We start from the raw sequence: 21,937 nt of genomic DNA, 5'->3' as shown, positions 1-21,937 counted from the left end.
TTGTTGAAGCACAACACCTGGGGTTGCAAGGTCCAGTTTTTCTGGATGACTATACCTAAAGCTTCTTACAACTTTTCCTACAACTTCCAATGTCCTACAACTCTTCTGATGAAGAGTCACTGCACTTGAAATGTTAACTCTGCTTTCTTCCTACAGATACTGTCAAACCCGCTGAATTTCTCCAGAAATTTCTGTCTTTGTTTCAGATCTTCAACATCCACAGTTCTTTGTTTCATTATGGATAAAACTCCTGTTCCTCCAGGCCAACAAGAAAGCAAATAAAATAAAACTCAGCTACCCTGTGGGTCATCTCCCCTTCACAGCTGGGTCCTGAGGACCTGATTGGAGCCTGACCTACAATATTAAACGAATGGTCCTGCTCCCTTTTAGCAGCTGTTCAGAAGAGGAGGATAAAACTGCATAAAAGCAAAATACTGCAGATTCAAAAAATATAAAATAAAAACAGAAAATGTTGAAGAAATTTAGTAAGGTCTGGCAGCATCTGTGGCGAGACAAAGAGAGTTAACATTTCAGGTGTGATATAATTCTTTTTCAGAACTGCTAAATAAAATTCCTGTGAGAAGGTAACAGAGTTGGAGAGACTAAACCAGCACAATTATTTTAATAGCATGTCCAATTTCCAGCAGATGAGCAAGGTTAAAACCCTCAGGATTGATAACAGGGTTTTTATGATCTATATTGCTCAGTGCCCTATTATTTTGGGCACTTACTCAAAGCTATTGGGGTACTTTCTCTCTTGAAAGTATCTCCTCATATGTCTCTGTGCACAGTTTGACCGCACTGTCAGAATAATGCTTTATCGCTACACAAGAAATAAGTGACCTTGCTCCTGAAGGAACATGTATTGTCTCACTAGCAGGAAAGATTGTTTCAATTATTTATTGATTGCCAGGTCTTCCGTCCATACATCTGCCCCAGTCATACTTAGATACTGAGTACTGTGGAGCAATGATTACAATAACACAGGTTCATATTTTCATCTATATCTCAAATCTCTGAAAATAATTTCTAATGATGTCAAAATATTTTAAAGATTCTACTTTCACACAAGTTTAAAATGCGTAGCAACAATTATTCATTTTGCTTAGTTTCTTTACATGTCACAAAAGAAGGAAGCAGGATACCTATACAATAAAAGCATTTACCAATGTAATCTCTTTTTATTGCTGCCAATTATTGACATCTTTTAAATTCCCACTGCAGAAAATAAAGTGATAAATCAAGAATAATTTTGAAATATCTCACATTCACAATATTCATTCCCAGTTTTAAATACTACACTATATCACATGTGTTATGACTGCAGCTACGGAATCTGGCTGTGCATTTTTGGGGGGAGAAAGGCAGTATGAGAAGAAAACTTTCAGGATTGCAAGTGTTTACCCCTTTCCATCCTTTGATGTTTTAAAATTTTCTTAAATCTGGTCTCTGAGATCTTAGTTGCACAGGCAATTTTCATGACATATTTACTATGTGAACTAAGAAAATCATTCCACAATGAACAGTTTGGTGCAGGAAAGCTGCTTGTGATGACCTGTCAGATTGCTGTGTTCTTAGCTATTTAGGAACTGTAATCGAATGCTTTGAAATGTGTACTGAGCAGAACTGGAATTTTAGTGAAAGTGCAGTAGGCACTTTAAAGCAAGTAAAGTTGGCTTATGGAAATTGGCTTATAATGTATCATTTTTATATTTCTTGGGTTGGGGTACATTAAGCAGCAGAGAGGAGTGAGACAGCATCAGCCCTCTGAACAAGAGCGGAGAGGTCTTACTGTTGTCGATGGATCTGAAAAATGAATATTGAGAAGCACCATAGTGCCACATACTGTGATAATGTCATATAAATTTGCATAGACTAGCTTAAGATCTTAAAGGAGTGAGACCTAACATTTGGTTCTCTCAAAGTCTGTGTAACAATGGCTATTATATCAATGTAGCCTGTAACTAGTTGCTAACATGCAATAATCTATATCTCATTAACTGCAAGAGACTGTAACAAGACCAGGAAGTGGCTTTCCTCCTCATACTAACAACTATCTGTAATTTCTTACGCTTAAAAAGATGGATGGCAACCATCTTCATCATGAGCAGCAGCTCATATAATGTAACAAGCTGTCATTGTCCATGCAAACCTCACTGGCTTCTTGAGTGAATTATGAGAATAGAAAACAGCATCAAGCATGAGAGCAGAGGGAGGAAGCAAAGGTGAGAAACTCAATCTCGAAAGGCTTCAGGCTGGTGGCACTAATAGAAACAGCACCATTGCACCTCTCACACACAATCTAACAGCCGGTAGAACCAGGAGTGAACTGAGTCATGTGGAATAAATGAGTCAATCTGAGCTCAAATATGTGATAAAAATAGGAAGCTTATGCATTTCAGAAATGCCTTACAGATAGGTCTGATGAAAATTGTGTAATGGAAGAAGTGAAACATGGAAATGTCGCAGTAATAGGTCGTGTGAACGCATCCGTGTATACGAATATTACAACATTTAGGAAACCTTTGCAAGAAAAAGCAATCCTGCGATCTCAGTATAGAACTTAGGATACAGTTTAAAGAACTGGTATTAATTTGCAATTCCATATCTGGTCATCATTACCTTTGATTGAGGCTTCCACCTTAGAACTCAGGATTATTGCAATTTCCCTAATGTTTTTGTGATTTAAATCAGATACAGGCCGTTCTCCTATAATGCGTGTTTCATCAAAGCAATTAGGCTGTTGGCGATTGGTGAATTGGGGAACAATTTTTTACAACACCAAACCCGCAGGCTATTATGCGATTCCATCCATGGGTCATCTGAAGTCCATCTAGGTGTTTACTTCCATAATCTCCGATGGCTCTAAGCTGTTCCTCATTGTGAAACCACCTCCAGTCCCCACAACCCTTCCTATCTGTGTATCTGGTGACCTCCAGATCCACATGAGTGACCAGAGTTCATCTCATCAAAGCCTTAGTTTGGAATTGTTTTTCTCATTATTTTTAAGTGGCACTTTGTGAGATGCAGAAATTGGTTTCCCAGTGGTGAGAATGAAACCTTTATCATTAACCCTGAACCATGCAGTGAAGTTTCATGGATTCTCTACAGACTGTTACTCAGAGGATTGTATAACCAGGGAATCTGAATGCAGACTGGTAGGACCTGTATCAGTATTGTAACTTAGCAAACTCAGGAAGCCCATTAAAGTGTTAAATTTATTGTACTGTTTCATTAAAATATATGATTTTAACATTTAGTTAGACTGTGCTATCACTTGGTTCAGGCTAACTATTAATTTTGTTTTGATATTTACTAATATTTTTGATGGTTCACCCCAACCCTGTTTTTTTCCCAAAGGCCCTGTTACTTCTGTTGCACAATTTTCTATAACATGAGGTCACACAAGAATGCAACTACAGCATTATAGCAGAACAGACTGTAGGTGTGTCCAAGTGTAGCCTGATTGGCTTTTAATGATGAGTTTCAACAATTCTTTTTGAAAACACCTTTAAATATTATATTTTTAGGAAGCTGTTTGTGGTGGAAACAGCATAGTGCATATGATATTTACAGAAAAGAAATAGGCTATTGTTCCTGCAGGTCCTTGAAAGCATTTACGTTTTACATATTAGACTGGAACCAACAAGGGACTATAATAATTTGTACGATACCTCCACCAACAATTTAGTTATCCTTACTTTACAACAATTATACCTTTGAAGTCCCATCTCAACTTGATAACTTCACACCAGTAATGAGGCATGGAAACTATGGATAAAGTATAGTAGGCAAAATAAAGTTCCTTCAGAGAAGCAATTGATATTTAATTGTTTGTCTTTAAATCCAAATAATTGGTAGTTAGTTACAAAGCAAGAAATATAACAAAATAAAGATATTCTAAAGAGCTCTAAAGATCTGCATATCTTAAGATGACAGATACATAAGCTGCATAAAACATAATTCAGTGGGAAATTTTTTACTTTCCCTTGATACAATACTATTTGTGCTACTGTAAATATTTTAAGTGTAAACCAATTTCACATAGGAGGAATAATCAGAATTACGTTCTTTCCATATTCCTGAAGAATACTTCATTATGTTATGTCACAGTAATTTTTAAAAGAAGTATTCCAACTATTGCAGATTGACTTCTTCAATATTTTGTTGTCATTGGAGGTGAGTGCAGATCTTCTTGTGCTTGGCTTCAGTATGTGATATAAATTCTGTTCTAGGAGATACAATTAGAAGGTTCATCAGTGATAAGCCACCTTTTTATAGAGCAACATTTTATAGAGAGGGAATGGGTCTTAATTGTGCAGATGTCATGAAGCTTCTGCAATGTGATGGTATTAGTTTGCATAAAGTTAGATCTCCTGTGATTTGAGGGAGGTGGGATTAGAAATGTTTATTAGTTCTTTGTATCGGTCTTATATGACAGGAGGGCAAATGTATTTTAAGTATTTGAGGCAGCTGTTGGAAATGTTGGAATACCTTTGAAGAATTTTGAGTCTAGTAACCTAGGCCGTCCTGTAATTGACACCTCAGTTGCAAGAAGCAAGCCTGATGTTCTCAAAACATTTTGCTAGGTGTCCCAAAGCATTTCAAAGTTGTGTATGCAATGCCACTGGCAACATAGCTCAACTTGGGTTCTAGCCTTTACTTCTTTATTTGCAAGTTAACAACAAAAGATTTTGTGTGATTTAGATCTGCTAGACTGGGCATTCATATGTTCTGTATTGTTTTAAAATCAAACAATGAGATGTGGGCATCACTGTCTAGGCCAGTATTTATTGTCCAACCCTAACTAATCAGAGTGGAGTTAAGAGTCAACCACATTACTGTCTGAGTTCTGCTCCTTCATCAGATTGGTTGTGGAGTATAAGATCATAGGACACATGTAGCCAACATTTACAGTGTTATGTAATTGAAATTATATATTGAAAAATACTTGGACTGTTTGTTAAGTCATTAGTCGAACCGTTGGGTTTTTCCAACAACTGACAATGGTTTTATGGTTTATTAATTCTAGTTATTTTTATTGCATTCAAATTCTATCATTTGCCATGTAGAGATTTGAAGCCAGGTCCCCAGAATATTACCTGGGTCACCTCACATGTTCCAGTATGAAGACTGTTCTATCATCTAGAGTCAGGTAGAATCAGGCTGTCTCCTGGATAAAAGTGACAAGCTTAATTTCAGATTTTCAGGACTATCAAAGATACAGACGTTATTGCACTAGTCACTGAGATTTTTTTTGTCTATTTCATGGTCAGTAGAAATGCCTTTTTAGTTTGCACTGATAGAATTATCTTGTCAGCTTATAGGTTCTATATTCAGTGTTCTGCTCCATTATGTACAAACATGGTGTCCTGTTTTAGATGGCTGAGCATCTATTCTTTCATGGCCATGGTCACTGGATGTTAAAGCTCATACCATAAACAATTCTCCAAAAATTAAGGGCAATGATCAGCCTTTCTATTTAAGCAGGTGATGTTGTGCTCCTGGTTTATTGATCTCTAAGGGGGAAAGGGATATAATTATGCTCTTGACTCAGACAATCTGAACTGTTGCAATACCAGGACTGCAACTCTTTGTTGTCATTCACAACATGCCATTTCAGAGATAACATAGTCCAATCCCTCTGGAGGGTTCCTAGTCTATGCTGTACCTGAACTTCCAGCTAGAGTGACAGCAAGAGGCAGGCAAATTCAGTGAATAAAATGGTTAGAATGCAGAGATTTCAGCCAGTCCTTAAATTCTACTGACAGAATTTTTACTTTATAGCAGCAGCAGCAGATAAATCTGACCCTGCTAGCCAAATTATTGTAAACTAACGTGAAGTAAATCACAAATCACACAACACCAGGTTATAGTCCAACAGGTTTATTTGGAAGCACTAGCTTCCTTCATCAGGTGGTTGTGGAGTATACGATCATAGGACACAGAATGTAGCAAAAGTTTACAGTGTTATGTAATTGAAATAATATATTGAAAAAGACTTGGATTGTTTGTTAAGTTTCTCATCTTTTAGAATGGGAATGTTGCTTTCAGTTCTTTAGTTTCAGCACCGCTAAAAAGTGAAATGAGGACTTCATACTTGATTCATACTCAACACCTCTAATTGCAAACGATTTGGTGGAGGCTGGAAAAAAATTTGAGTGGAGCCATTGTAGTCATTGGACTGAAAAAAATGAGAGAATCTTTGAGTCAGGAAATAAGGAGAGCTTGGGAAATGTACTTATTTCCATTTGAACTGGGAGAAATGTTGCTGGGGAGCGCTGCACTTCTTGGTTCTCCTTGATTATTTGGGTTACGTGAGGCATTTTTAGGGAGAAATCAATATCCAAGCCCATAATTCTCACTCTAGTCAGCTTGATAGACTATGATACCATAGATTCTCCATCACACTTCAAAGTGTTTTTACCTTTAATAAGCCCCATTAGAGATGGTCAGAAAAGCACAGATTTAACTTAAAAATACCAGCAGGGATATTCCAGTTTGAATTTGATTACAACTGGAGGTCCAAGTTGAACACTGAAGTATTGTATATGAACTTACAAAGCATGCAAGCGTAAACCATATAAACTATCACTTTTTACAACCTGATAATGTTCCAGGTTTCATGGTTTTCTTTGGCACTCCTGTGATATCTGACAAAAGAGCAAACCTAACTGCCAATTAGTTTCCAGTTCAGCTCAGTAAAACTGTTCACCACACTGCATCAAGGTGACATATTTGTGCTGTAATGGCTATAAAGTTGATTTTTTTTAATAAATGCAATTCAATCTAGTTGCCTTTGATTAACCAAAAAATACAAACATTGCACAAATTGAAAAGCTCTCCGTGTCTTAATTTAAACCTGTAGTTATGTTATGACATAAAAATGGCACTATAACTTTAGAGATAGATAGATAGGAAGGAAATCCATTTTGGGCAAAGTCTTCCAATTTGATGGAGAAGCTTTCACTCTCCATAAACTTAAGTTGAACCAAAATCCTGCTGCCCTATCCTATCTTAATATTAATTCTCATTCATCCATCACAATATTTCCTCGAAGATGTGTGGCTACACAGCAACCCCAAACATTTCCATGCAGGCCACACAAAGGTAGATCCAGTTAATTTACTCTATATGTACAGTTGAATTTAATATGCTTAAACAAGATGCCTTCCTGAACAACATAAAAGAATGGTTGGCTTGCCATCACCCTTTGCTCTCTGATCTAACAATCCTGCAATGCCCTAAACTTAAAATTCTCGACATTGGGTTCAAATCTGTCCATTGCCTCAGCCTTCCAATCTCTGTGACCTCCTTTAGCCCTATAACTGTTCTGGAAATCTGTATTTCTCCTTTCTAACCTCTTCTGCATTACTAATTTCCTTTACCCCACCAGTGGTATTTTCTGCTGTTTATGATATTTCAGTTTCTGGATTCTTCAAAACTCTGTGCCAGATAAGATGAGTTTTAAGGAATGTCTTGAAGAGAGGAACAAAGTATTTAGAGTACATAAATATGCCATTTGGCCCAACAAGTCCCGGCTGGTACTTATATTCTGCACAAACTTCCTTCCACCTTTCTTCAGCAAACCTATCAATATATCCTTCTATTCCTTTCTCTTTTATGAGGTAATCTACCTTTTTTTAACCTGAAATACGATGACAGTTCCACTTTGTAATCGTTAAGAGATTCCTCCTGAAGTCCTTATTGAATTACAGAAACTTGGTTGAGAGAAGGGCAGGCCTGGGAGAGTGGCATTACTGATTCAGGAGAATGTCACAGCTGCACCAAAAAAGGACATTTTGGAAGGCTCCTCCAGTGAGTACATAAGGTTAGAACTCAGGAATAAGAAAAGTGGAACCACAATGATGGGTTTAAACAATGTCTCCCACGAGCTATTGGGAGGCCTAGAGATTTATGTTGGTAGATTAGGGAAAAATGTAAAAATAACAGGTGATTTTAACTGGGACTCTCTTAATGTCAGGGGCTTAGATGGGGCAGAATTTGTTTACAGCATCCAGGAGGGTTTCTTGAAACAATATGTAGATAATCCAACTAGGGAAGGGACTATACTAAACCTTGTATTGGAAAATGAGTCTGGCCAGGTGATTGGAGCATTTTGGGAACATTACATGCCAGTGAGCCTTACATTAGTGGGAGAGAAATTATTGGAGGATATTGTCAGGGACAGTATTTACTCATTCACATTTGGAAAAGAATGAACTTATTAGAGATAGTCAGCATGGCTTTGTGTGGGTGACGTCTTGCCTCACAACTTGATTAAGCTTTTTGTGCAAGTGATGAAGATGATTAATGAAAGTAGGGAAGTGGAAGTTATCTACATTGACTTTACTAATTAGTCTACTGTTGGAAATTAGTAAAGTTAGATCAGGGTGAGCTTGCCAACTAGATACAAAATTGGCTTGACAGTAGCAGACAAAAGATGGTGATGGAAGGTTGTTTTTTTGGATGGAGATCTATGACCAGCAGTGCTCTACAGGATCGCTACAGGGGCACAGAGTATTAAAGTTGGCAGCAGTAGAAAACTTTAGTTGGGGCATATATGGAGTATAATGTGCAGTTCTCACCATCACATTATAGGAAGAATGTGTAGGCTTTGGAGAGGGCGCAAAAGATGTTTGCCAGGATGTTACCTGAATTGGAGTATATTAGCTATGAGGAGGGGTTGGACAAACTTGGACTGATTTTACTACAGTGTCAGAGGCTGAGAAGGGATTTGATGGAAGCAAATGAAATTATGAGAGCCATGAATAGGGTGGATAGTCTGAGACTTTTTCCCAGAATGGAAATATCAAATATTAGGGAGCACAGGCTAAAGTGAGAGGGGGAAAGTTTAAAGATGTGTCAGGCAAGTTTTTTTTACACAAAGGATGGTAGGTGCTTGGAAAGTGCTGTCAGGAGAGGGGGTAGCAGCAGACACAATAGCAACATTTAAGAGGCATTTAGATAGACTCATGAACAAGCAGGGAATAAAGGGATATGGATCATCTGCAGGCAGATGGAATTAGTTTAAAATGGCATCATGGTTGACACAGACATGATGGGCCAAAGGATCTCTTCCTGTGCCATACTGTTCTATGTTCTTAATTTGTAAGTGACTATCTTATGCTTGTGTCTGTACTTCTGGAGTTGCCCATCTTGTCTACTATGTCTATCATACTCTTTCACAATTTCAAAGAATTTTTCTTTTCTCTTTCCTAGAGATCCAGGTTGTTCAAACTTTCCTGGCTTGATGATACAAAGGCTAACTCCTGTGGAACAAAATAATCATGGCTATTATGATCAGAGTGGGCATTCACTGACAGGGTCTTCAGGGCATGGCCATAAGCAAACTGAATGTTGATAAGATGGTAGCCCTCTCAGTTATGGAATGTGGGACCCTAATCATTTCACTGTGCATCAGCGGGAATGCTGCCAGCTTAACAAATCCATTTACCCTTTTGTTCCCCTCATTTTGCTGGTCAGTGAAAAGTTGAAAAGTATGGCACTGGGAAAGCACAGCAGGTCAGGCTGCATCCAAGGAGCAGCAGCGTTGATGTTTCAGGCATGAGCCCTTCATCAATTGTAAGATATTGCACACAAAAACATTTCTTCCCTTTTCTAAACAGATTTGTCACCCAGCATCATATTCACGTCAGGAGTGCTGTGGTGTTTAACCATGATTTGGAGGAGCTGGCATTGGAATGGGGTGGATAAAGTTAAAAATCACACAACACCAGGTTATAGTCCAACAGGTTTATTTAGAAGCACTAATTTTCAGAACGCTGCTATTTCATCAGAAGCAGGACCATAAGACACAGAATTTATAGCAAAAGATTACAGTGAAATGATATGTTGAACAAACCTAGATTGCTGTTAAGTCTTTGATCATTTAGAATGAGTTGCAGGTTTTGGTTCATTATTATGTAAATCCCAGAACTTCTTTTAAGCCACATTCTCAAGATAACATAAGGTTTTATAAAAAAAGGTGACATCTCAGCTCAGACAATGTATTAAAGGTGTGAGGTTAGGGTCTGTCTGTATCCCAATCTTGAGTCAGACTGGTTTGATTTCTATAGTGGAATTTACAAAATATTACATGTATTGGGTGCGTGCATTAACTGCCTGCAGGTTGTGCATTTTTTGAGCGAAACAGAATGTATCTGTAAATATAATTCTGTAAATACAAATTCACCCCATAGACTTATATGTGTTTACACATGCAGGAGAAAGAGAGAGAGAGAGAGAGAGAATATATGCGCGCATGTGAGTGTGTGCGTGAGAGTGAGAGTGTTTTTGCATGTGGAAGCTTGGCAAGTGTGTGTGTGAGTGTGAAAAGGGTATAAGCCTATGAGAGGGTTCATGTGTGGGTGTGAGTGTGAGGATATGTATGTGTGTGTGTGTGTGTTTCAGAGAGAGCGTGTGTATGACAGAAGGTCTGCCTGAGTGTGTGAGTATGCAATAGTGTGTGTGAATAGGAGTGTATAGTGTAGTGGGGTCACCTGTAGTGTGACATGAACCCAAGGTCCCAGTTGAGGTCATCCCCATGGGGTACCGAACTTGGCTATCAGCCTCTGCTCGGCCACTTTGTGTTGTTGCCTGTTCCAAAGTCTGCCTTGGAGGACGGTCACCCAAAGATCCGAGGCCGAGTGTCCCTGACCGCTAAAGTGTTCCCCGACTGGGAGGGAACACCCCTGTCAGGTGATTGTTGCGTGGTGTCCATTCATCTGTTGTTGTAGTGTCTGCTTGGTCTCGACAATGTATCATGCCTCAGGGCATTCTTGCTTGCTGCCTGAGATAGACAAAGTAGGTGGAGTCACATGAGTACCTGCTGTGTACATGGTGGGTGGTGTCCCCATGTGTAATTGTGGTATCTGTGTCGACATTCTGACACGTCTTGCAGTGGTTGCCATGACAGGGTTGTACAGTGTTGTGACCGACGTTGTCCTGAAGGCTGCGCAGTTTGCTGTTAACAATGATCTGTTTAAGGTTTGCTGGTTGTTAAGAGACGAGAAATGGAGGTGTTGGGAAGATCTTGGTGAAGTGCTCATCATCGATAATGTGTTGCAGGCTGCGAAGAACAAGGCTCCTGAGAAGTACTGGACAACGAAGGGTACCCTGTCGGTTGCAACCTGTGTCTGCCTCCTGAAGAGGTCATTACGATTTCTCACTGTGGCACATCGAAACTGGTCATTGATGAGTTGAGCATCGTACCCTGTTCTTATGAGGGCATCCTTGAGCACCTTCATGTGTCCCAGTTGGGGAACACTTCAGCAGTCGGGGACATTTGGCCTCGGTTCTTTGGGTGACCGTCCTCCAAGGCGGACTTCGGGACAGGCAACAACGCAAAGTGGCCCAGCAGAGGCTGGTAGCCAAGTTCAGTGACCAAGAGGATGGCCTCAACCAGGACCTTGGATTTATGTCATACTACAGGTGACCCAACTACACTATACACTCTCTCATATACACCAACACTCTTACATACTCATACACTCTCACAGACCCTCTCTCATACACTCTCTCAGATATATTCACACACATACACACCCCACACTCACACATGCACGCTCTCACAAACTCGTACCCCATCACACTCACACACAGTTTACCAAGTTTGCACACACGCAAACACACACTCTCTTACATGCATTCACATTCTCACGCACACACTTACATGCACACACTCTCTCTCCTGCATGTGCGTCTTCTGGTCCTGCTTCACCACTACCTGACGAAGGAGCAGCACTTCGAAAGTTAGTGCTTCCACATAAACCTGTTGGGCTATAACCTGGTGTTGTGTGATTTTGAACATGGTTTTTAACTTAATTTATGTTCAAGTAACTGTCAAAAACATTCTGAAAATCTAGATCTATCAAGGGACAGAATTTATCTGTCTCAAAGACATTAGACAGGAGGTATTTTTAATCTAACTGTTCAGAAGGTGTTTTGACACGTCTCTTGAGCAGGTGGGACATAAAACTGAGCCAGAGGTAGGGGCATTACCACTGCACCACAATAGCCTAGAAGTCAGTAAAGATGATCTCCACCTAAATCACGCCAGCTGTTTTTTTTATTGTTCCTATGTAGATAGTCCTTCAGTTCAGAATAGATTACCTTATTTTAGTAGCTATTGATTTTAAGTTGAGGGCCCATTGGATTTAAAATTTAAATTTGCCTGATATTTCATTAACCTCATTTCAGTTCTGTACCACATCACCAATGACTTCCCTCTGACAAAGTCAGTCTCCAATATCCTTTGATCCTGGAGCTTCCTAATACACACATTCATTGGCCCCTGAGATTTGTTAGCTTCTCCTACCTTTTGTTTTCCTAACTGATCAAATACTATATTGACCTTAAAATCCTGGATAAACTACTGATGTTGGATAATAAATGAATACTTCTACAAAATTTTAATCTAATAGTGGATTAAATCTATTTTGTGTTCAAAATGGCTTCTATCATTTCAAGATCTGCCTTTCCCTCTCATAGTAATGGTACTGTAAGAATCTTTTAGTACTGTGTTTAACACACGATTCAAAGTAATTCCTGGAGTCAAAAAAAAAACTTCAGAAGCTGGAAGCCTGTAACCAAAACAGAAAATGTTGGAATCATTCAGCAGGTCAAGTAACATTAGTGGAAAGAACAAATGAGTTAATGTTTTGGGCAGAGATGCTTTATCCAAGCAAAATGGTCAACGCCCATAATATTACTTCATGTATTCTCTCCAAAAGAGCTGTCTGAACTCATGAACGTTTCCAGCATTTTCTGTTTTTGTTCCATTTCTGGTGGGGATCTGATTTTTATTGTTTTATTCCTATCAGAACGTTCTCTTTATTTTTCTCTTTAACAACATCTGAAATACTTGCCTTTGTTCTTCTTAATGTTCATCAGAAATGATCTATTGGTTTTAATGTCTTGCATATTTATTTGTCATGGGCAGAAGTTTAGGATCATAAACTTTTAAATTTGATCCATCCACTTAAGGCTTATTCTATTGCCCTTTCATTTTTAAACATATACCTAAGTTCATTTTAAAAATGATCATACACTGTGCCCTAAACTTATTTTTGTAGGACATTCCATATCCGAACAACATCCTTTGCTTTGTTTTGGTCACTGTAAATTTGTGTCCTTCAATTATTGGCAATACAATGGAATTAGATCTTTCTCTGAATAATCTCATCACAGTGCCCTCTGTATTGCCAACTATCAGATTGATTCCAAGAGGTAACATTTGGAACCATTGACTGTATAAGAAAAAGAAATCTGAATACTGAGTCTATCACTTACAGATGTATTTTAAAAAGAAATTCTATTCACAGGCAACACACGTGATGACATAAAGGGGATGGGAAATCTCCTCCATGATCTTCTCACTATACTAACGTACCTCAACTCAGTGTTCTTAGGAGGCTTGGTGTTATTCACCAAAGCTGACCGCACATAACCACAACTTGTATCTACAGCATATAGTGTCATAAAACAATTTAATGCAAATTTACTGAACACGCAAAGTATTGGGCTGAATCTTAACTCCTAAAATAGGGCTGGTATCAAGTCTTGGTAAAAGGCAACCAAATTTGGAGCAGGAAATGAGTTTACTACTTCCAGTTTTGACACAAGTGGGACGAGGGCAGAGGCAAACATGGTCATAGGAGCTTTGTTACGCATTCTACCATTATAACAAGACAGCATGCCTTCAAATTACATTTATTTTTAACGTGAGCTTAGGGAACTTGACAACTCAAAGGAAGAAGAGGCTGGACTCATGAAGCAAAAGAAGATGCTTGTATTTGTATAATACTTTTCAGGATCACTGGCTTTTTCCAGGGCTTTCTAGCTAAATAAGTACCTTTGAAGTTAATCATCCCTGCAATGTAGAAAATAAGACAGCTACTTCTGCACACAATAAGCCCCTCTGAACAGCACGGCGATAATGACCAGACAATCTGTTTTTGAGATGTCAACTGGAGGATAACTATTGGTCAGGACATTAGGGATAAGACCCCTGCTATTCTTTGAAATAGTCATGGGGACACCTTTTGTCCACTTGAGAGGGCTGACAGGACTGCAATCTAACTTTACATCTGAAGGATGACACCTCTGATAGCACTGAGTGAGCATTGTGCTGCATGAGAATGTCAGCCTTGATTACGTGCTGACATTTTGCAATATGACCTGAATGTATAACCTTCAGACTCAAAGGCAAGAGTGCCATTAACTATACCACAGTTAACACATACAACCTATTTTGTGTAGTAGAAGTAGAAATGTTTCCTGCAGGGTCAGTAAGCAACATAGTAAATCCTCTCCTCAGATGACCTTAGCTCCCCAATGACTATCATTCAAACTCACAAACACCACTGTATCCTTTTGACTGTTGTCTAATCCTTTCCCAAAGACTAGAGGCCTTATTGTTCCCATCCAATTCCTCAAACTGTTTAACTCCGCTTGTAGATTTTAGCCAATGATGTTGACCTCCAGCCTGTCATTTATGCTGCCTGTGGGTGACAATCTTAAAGAAAACAGTTAGAGTAGCCTGCAGTTACATTCGGAAAACCTGCTTTTCTGGCTTTCTTGACCCCACAGCAGAATTTTTCAGTCCAGCCGCAACACTTTGGGGCGGTATGGTGGCTCAGTGGTCAGCACTGCTGCCTCACAGCACCAAGGATCCGGGTTCAATTCCTTTCTCGGGCAACTGTCTGTGTGGAGTTTGCACATTCTCCCCATGTCTGCGTGGGTTTTCTCTGGGGCTCTAGTGTCCTCCCACAGTCTAAACGATGTGCAGGTTAGGTGAATTGGTTATGCTAAATTGCCCGTAGTGTTAGGTGGATTAGTCAGGGGTAAATGTAGGGGAAAGGGTCTGGGTAGGTTGCTCTTCGGAGGGTCAGTGTGGACTTGTTGGGCTGCAGGGCCTGTTTCCACACTGTAGGTAATCTAATCTCTAATCTAACCAACATTCCCCACTCCTAAAGAAATCAGACAAATCTCATCGTTGTAATGAAGCAGTTTAATTAATCTGCAGATGGGCCTCTGAGGTATGCTGTGATGTATTCTGATCTCAGTAGTCATGTGAGAGAGAATCAATTGGAAGGATGGAACTGGAGCAGTCTAGGGCAGCGAGCTCTGTGGCACAATCATTACGTGTTTCATTATAATATATACTCTTCAAACAAATATCTTGAAGTTTTGCCTGATCTTACCTCCCAGAAAGAAAAATCGGTTAAACTGGGAAATAATGGACCTGGTTCAAACTGGGGTTCAGTTTTCAGGTATATGAGATGCATTCGGACCAATATCATTATTTCCAAGTCTACTGGTCATTTACTGTGTTTCTCCTTACTCAAACTGAAACAATCTCCAGTCTAAAATCAATGGCTTCATTATCAAAGTTTATGTATCCATTAGCAGGCTGGAATTACAGGATTACCTGCTAAAAATAGTTATTTGGTAATACAGAACTTGAGTATTGCTTGAAAAAAACACATTTTATTGAAGCTCTTTTGTCTTGCACTCGTCAGGACAATTTGTAAGAATACCAATTCAATGAGAGAACCTTGCAAACAAGACCTGAATCATTTTTTCATTCTGTGAAACTGAGGTTGAAACACGACATATCAGAGCCATCCTGTGGCATAATGGCTACCTGGATTCAATAATCTCTCACTGCATATTATATAAGCTCTTTAAAAGTCTGCAGAGGTTTCTCTTGGTCACGAAAAGTAAATGGAAGGGTATGGTATCTCAGAAGCTTGAGCGACAGATTAAGCCAGCTGTTTCATACTTCTAATACACAGTAGAAACACCAGTGATATTCATTGCCGTTAGGATGCTGCCATTAATTCAAAAGATGTTCTGCCTGCTACATAAGTAAGTAATGTGGTCTATGAGTTCCAATGCCAACGTGATGCCAGATATGTACAACCTACATCCCAAATTCTGATGGATGGTATCAAACAGCATATCTTTCGCTATACTCAATAAACAAGGTACTGACTGTACCCAACAAGCCCATGCTTGAAAACTTCACAACTTATTGTCCAACATTAGATGTGATTCATCAACTGAACATTTGCTACATCATCCTAAGTGCAAAGAATTACTCTGACAAATAATTTAGGATTGTCAGTCTGACTCAGAGTGTGGTGCTTACAGTATGCACTGGAAACTACATGTATTAATTGCAGGAAAGTGTTCTCTACAGAAGAAGGATCATATGCTGGTTTGAACTCAACCAATAAATGATAGCAATTTGCTAATTTTTTTCTCAGGGCAATGCCCTGCCCAATCAAATTGGTTTAAAATTTAAACAAAGCCTGGTAGTTATCTGTCGATCATTATTAGCTGATGCATTTCCATGACAATCCCACTACCAACGTCCATTTGCCAACCAATCAGCACTCTCCTCTCATGCAGTATAAATAGTAGCATTTCCCTTGAATTGGCAGATTATAAATTATCCTAATGAGTGCAAGATAAATGTGTCTTTTGTCAAGAAATATATGTTGGCAATCAATGTTTAGGAAGGGACTTCAGCAGTGACTGCAGCAGTATTTTGAAATTGTGCAATTATCCTTATGCTTTCAACAGATTCTGAAAATCTGTATCATAATAGAGTCCTGAATGTAAAGGGATCCTGTTCTACAATGTTTCCTATTTTCACAGTTCCCATTTAAACTTCTTTCGTCTGTTCCTCCATACGATGGTTTAGTGTAATCTTCTCAATTCATCTTGCCAGTAGAATAAGATATCTTGCCTCTCAAAAACAACGTCTGAAGGAAACACGAATTCTCAGATTTCAGAAGCTACCTTATGGTTAGCCCATTACATCGGAAACAGAAGGCAAGCCAACAGTACAGTAAATAATAGTTACAAAGAGGAGGAGGAAAATGAAGAGACTGACAGCGAATATCAGATCCCAAAGTTCTGAAGGAGGCTCACAGATGTGGACTTTGGACTGAATTTTCAAATGTCCTTCTGTTTGACTGTGGATATAGATGCACTTCAAAAACAGACTTCCTGAATAGCATGTCAGTCTTCCAACATCTCCAGACTGCAACATTACATTCAAAGCAAGAGTACTTGAGAGGTGTGGTGGACGTGGATGCTGGCACCTCCCATTAATGTCCTGCTGAACTCCACAAAAAACTTTTTAATGGGCTGCAAAGGCAGAAGAGGTTTTTAAAATTGTATGTCAGGAAAAGTGAAAGTGCTGTTTTACACAGGTAATTTGACATGAGCAAAGAGTAGGACCATTTGGTAATGTGCCTGATAAATAAAATGCAATGGAAAAATAGCAGGATTCAACCAGAGTGCATTAAGTGCCTTGGATTAACCATTTGGCCATCTGTATGACCTGTGATACTGCTGGCCCTATGATCTCCTGTCATGGCTGCCATGTGTCTATGAGCATTGCTATCTAGAGCAATACCCACCTGCACACAGTACCTGCCACCAGAATTGGGTGCCATGGCTCATCTTTGACCCAATTAATAGCTGAACATTTCGAAGTAGTATTGGATTCCCTACCTAGGACTGAAAATCAAACCCATTAACTTTGTTTCTCTAACAAGATATGATGCCTGACTTACTAATAATTTTCAGATTTATCTGTTCATGTCCCATAGCTGTGACCTTATGAGTCAGAGTCAAGAGTGTGGTGCTGGAAAAGCACAGCAGGTCAGACAGCCCCTGAGCAGCAGGAGAATCGACGTTTCAGTCATAAACACTTTCACCTTATGATTCAGCTCAAAGTGTGGCTTGCTAACATATAGATTTCATATTTGTAGAGACATTATTTCAAAAATCTCAATTTTATATTACATACATTATCAGTGGCTTGGAGAATAAATTAAGTCACTAATATTCTCTTATATCTATATTTCTGTGCTGTACGGAAGGAATGATACATTGTTGGACACGTCATCTTTTAGATATGGCGTTAAGCTGCAAACAAGATAGTGACGGACTGGTGGCACTGTGTCCAAGCTCCTCGCCCGGCCATCATCTGCTTTATTTGTTTCTTTTTTGCTTTTGCTTTTTTCCTCCTTGAAGGCCTTTTTTTTGGCATCTTTGGCAGGGTAAGAGAAGGCCTGGCCTCCTGAGCATAGGTGGCAGCAGCAGTGGGAATCAGCTCCTCGAGGAGAGCAAGCCCTGAGAGAGCGAACGGCTGCAGTGAGTGTGGACCCAGCGGTGTTGGATGGTGCCGGAGCTTCGTGATTTCGATGTTGGTAGGTACAGCGCAGGACTTGAGGTAGTGGTGGCGGCACCAGCTTTCAAGATGGCAGCAATGGCAAGGTGGCCTCTGCAGTCAGTGGAGAAGGCAGCATCTACATCTGGTGTCAGTCAGCTGCGGCGGCAATGTGGTAGGCCAAAATCGGTACTCTTGGTCATTTTATTTATGTTTTGAATTAAATATAGGCTTGGGTGGTTCTAAGGTGATTTTCCCCTATTCATTTTTGAACTAATGCCACAGAATCTATTACATTCACCTGAGAGGCCATTGAGGAATTGATTTATTGAACTGAATTGAATGATTATTGTCACTCAGGGCACTTCTGGATAACAGGACTGCTGAGGCTTAATAGTTGAAGAAATTATTACCTATTCTTCCCTCTTGTCAGAGAAATCCAGAAACATGAAGCACTAGGATTTAACAGAATTAAGGAATTTTGCCCGGTCCAGGAAGCAAGTAATTACACAATGTAGCAATGCAAATCTCTCCTTTAAACTGGAGAATTCCATTCTATAAATGCACAGTGTTTCTGCAGCCAACAGTACATCATGCAGTACATACTTTCAAAGATCCAGGATGGCTGTGGAGTAGTATGGTCCAGCCGGAGCTCTTTTTTTCCCCACTTAGTGTTTTTCTTCTTCTCTCGATGAGTTCTGGCTTCCGGCGATGACTCCCAGCTTTGACAACTTCCGGCCTCAGACGATGACTTCCAGCCTTGGATAACACCCTGTCTCCAGCGGCGACTGCTGGCCTCCAGTGACTCCCAGCCTGCCGCGGGGGCCTGCCTGCATGGCTCAATGATCATCCTGACTTAGCGCAGAGACCTCCCTGCGCTAAGTCAGGCTCGGTGATTTGCCCGGCTTGGTACAGTAGCCTCCCCGCGTAGCTCAGTGATCCTCCCAATGCAGAGGCCTCCCTGCATAGCTCAGTGATCCTCCCAGCCTGGGGCAGAGGCCACCCCGCGTGGCTCAGTGATCCTCCCAGCTGGGTGCAGAGGCCCCGCTGCGTGGCTCAGTGATCCTCCCAAAGCAGAGACCTCCCAGTGTGGCTCAGTGATCCTCCCAGCTGGGCGCAGAGACCTCACTGCGTGGCTCAGTGATCCTCCCAATGCAGAGACCTCCCAGTGTGGCTCGGTGATCTTCCCGGCCGGGCGCAGAGGCCTCCCAGCTGGGAGTGGTGAGGTACATGCATGGCATAGTGGTCTCCCTGTCCATTGTAGCGGCCTCCTGGCATGGTGTTCTCTCGGCCCAGCGTGGCGGTCTGAAGCAGTTTCGCAGCCTCATGATCCTCAAGGTGAAGCCCGGTGCCGTCTGGAGCCAGCACCCAGAAAGCTGGTGCCAGTGTGGTTTGTTGTTCTGAATTTTAATTTCTGCAACACTGGACACAACTTTATTTCTCGATTGTCTAAGATCTCGAAACTAAAGAAGCTGTACCTCGGTACCTTTGTACTGAAGATAGTACTGTATAAACGTTTCATTATCCTTATTGAGTATATTTGTCAATAAAGGCTAATTCTAATTATAATTCCAATTTTTATCCAAGGAGCTGTTTACAGCAAAGTCATCTGTCAAAGAAATCTCTGAGCCATAAGACAATTGCTAAGTGAACAGAACAGCTGGCTAGGATTACCTAGTTCAGAATCGGCAAAGACTATACTTTTTCACTTGCACATTTACCATCCTGTTTTCATATGAGGCTCCATACCCTACTCAAATTAGATACTCATTTCAACCACTGAACCACTTATCCAAACGATAGAATGAGGCAATTTCTGGGCCAGAAATATATTTGCAGTGTTAGCTAACAACTGTGTAGTAACAAACAAAGGAACCAACAGTATGTCATTATCCAATGCAATTCAAATGATGAAAGAAGCAACAAAGCAACAAAAAATGGAAATGGGGAACCTAGAGTCAGATTAGATACATCAAAGAAACAAAGGGATAAAAAGTTTACATCTAACAGAAAGAAAAAAGACAGAAAACAAAAGTAAACAAAATATTAAGCCTCAAATTTGAAATACCTCTTAGTACAACCTCTTGTAGGGAGGAGGCTTAACTGTTTCAACTATACCAAGTTCTACCTCAACAAACCTCAATATTAAAAGGGCCCTTATATCACTCAACACAAGACCTAACTTATTGCATCATGGTTAAGTTGTCTAAGTGTAAAATGCAACAACATCTCAAAACTGAAAGGAATGTTGACGTGAGCTCCAGATTTGACAATGTGGGATGGTTCATGGCAAGTCTCTGTCACCAAAAAAATTTAATTTTCTTTACACACTGTTTCCAGTTTAGGTATTAAACACCATTTTTTTCCCAGCAAATTCTAGACCATCATCTCAATTTTTTCATCAAATAAAGAGGAAAAAGATATATAATTTACTTTGATAAAATAATTTAAAAATAATCTGGTTGTACTTGATCTTTTCTGAAATAATATTGCTTTTTTCCATAATTTTGCAATCACGTTAAAATCACATACATGGGGAGAGAGCATTTGCTTTTGATTTTAAGAACACGTTAAGTTTAATGCAACTAAAACATTTAATAGATAATAGATTATTATTATTAGAAACAATGAAAACATTGTAACTGTGAAATACAGTCTGTACCTGCTATGCCTTACATTACTAAAACAAGACTATAGCTTGAACACTCCTTTCATTCCATATCTATTGTTTGACCTCCCAACCTCACAAAATATTGGCAAGAGCTCAGCAAAATCTGAACTTCACCTCACACTATTTCAACTTAAGTTCACAAAACAAAATCATGCGATATATATTTACTTGGAGCACCATACATTGTACATTTTAAATCATTTTTTTAAGAATCTAAAACAGATGCATAAAATTAATAAGAAAACAAGGGTGTGCAATATGTAACAGAACTTTAGGAATAGGAAATAGAGCTTACTGCACTTCCATTAAATAAATTCAATGTTGTTTGCAATATAATTTACAGACCCATCTGGATTCTTTTTAGAGGGTGGTGACTGATAGTTGAGTTCCAACAGTGGTATGTAAAGCATTTCAACAAGGTCATAACATTGACACATAAACCCTTACTAATTACACCTAAACTTGTCCCGTAACAACATTAAGTTTTTTTTTGTTTACTGCTTCCTATATAAATTTATCATGGTGCAACATTTTCTGTTTCATTTCTTATTTTCACTTTATCCTGGTGCATTGCAGAATCAAGTGAATTTGCACTGTTGACGTTAGACTACAGCGGATAGTCAAAACAAAGTTAATTGAAAACAGGCTTATATCAAGTATCTAAGCCAGTTGGATGCATGCGCACCATGAAGTAATTTGTTCAGCACCATACTGTAGCCCTTACTTACATGTGGCCCAAAAAAATAATGTAATTCTGGAATAAAAAAATTAGTTTTGTAATTAGACATACATGAAAAAGATGAAGCACTTAAACTTTTAGATTTTCTTTTATAAAACCTTATGCTTTCGAGGAAGGAAATGGCCATCTAGCAGATGCTTCATGCCAACTTTTGTAATGAGGTTCTTCTTAAATGCGGTTTCAAAATCTATAAAATAAATACTGTAGTAATTGAAGGGCTCTACATTGTGGTAAATGTGGATCTCCACTGAAATGATTCCATAGAGGCCTGTATCTCGTCATCAAGTCACCCTTTACTCATATGTAGAGAGTCCTTGACAGTAATCCAACTCCC

At 39.5% G+C, this 21,937-nt stretch overlaps 1 protein-coding gene across 6 annotated transcripts in view; it reads right to left on the bottom strand.

Annotated features, from left to right (window-relative positions):
• Positions 1 to 21,937, bottom strand: part of LOC140483033 (acylphosphatase-2-like) — a 112,980-nt gene that overhangs the window by 9,350 nt on the left and 81,693 nt on the right. The window contains exon 5 of one of the 6 annotated variants that reach the window (XM_072580919.1): positions 3,845 to 4,231. The exons of 4 other annotated variants lie outside the window; for them this stretch is intronic. In XM_072580919.1, the coding sequence (XP_072437020.1) occupies positions 4,208 to 4,231 (24 nt within the window). In that variant the 3' untranslated portion in view covers positions 3,845 to 4,207. Of the gene's footprint in view, positions 1 to 3,844; positions 4,232 to 21,937 lie in introns of those variants that run through there. One more of the 6 variants, XM_072580921.1, reaches the window with a different exon arrangement.

The sequence above is a fragment of the Chiloscyllium punctatum genome, chromosome 11 (assembly GCF_047496795.1).
Source record: "Chiloscyllium punctatum isolate Juve2018m chromosome 11, sChiPun1.3, whole genome shotgun sequence".
In the NCBI taxonomy this organism is placed as follows: Eukaryota; Metazoa; Chordata; class Chondrichthyes; order Orectolobiformes; family Hemiscylliidae; genus Chiloscyllium; species Chiloscyllium punctatum.
The sequence above is the reverse complement of the archived record's forward strand: the minus strand, read 5'-3'. Positions and strand labels throughout refer to the sequence as shown.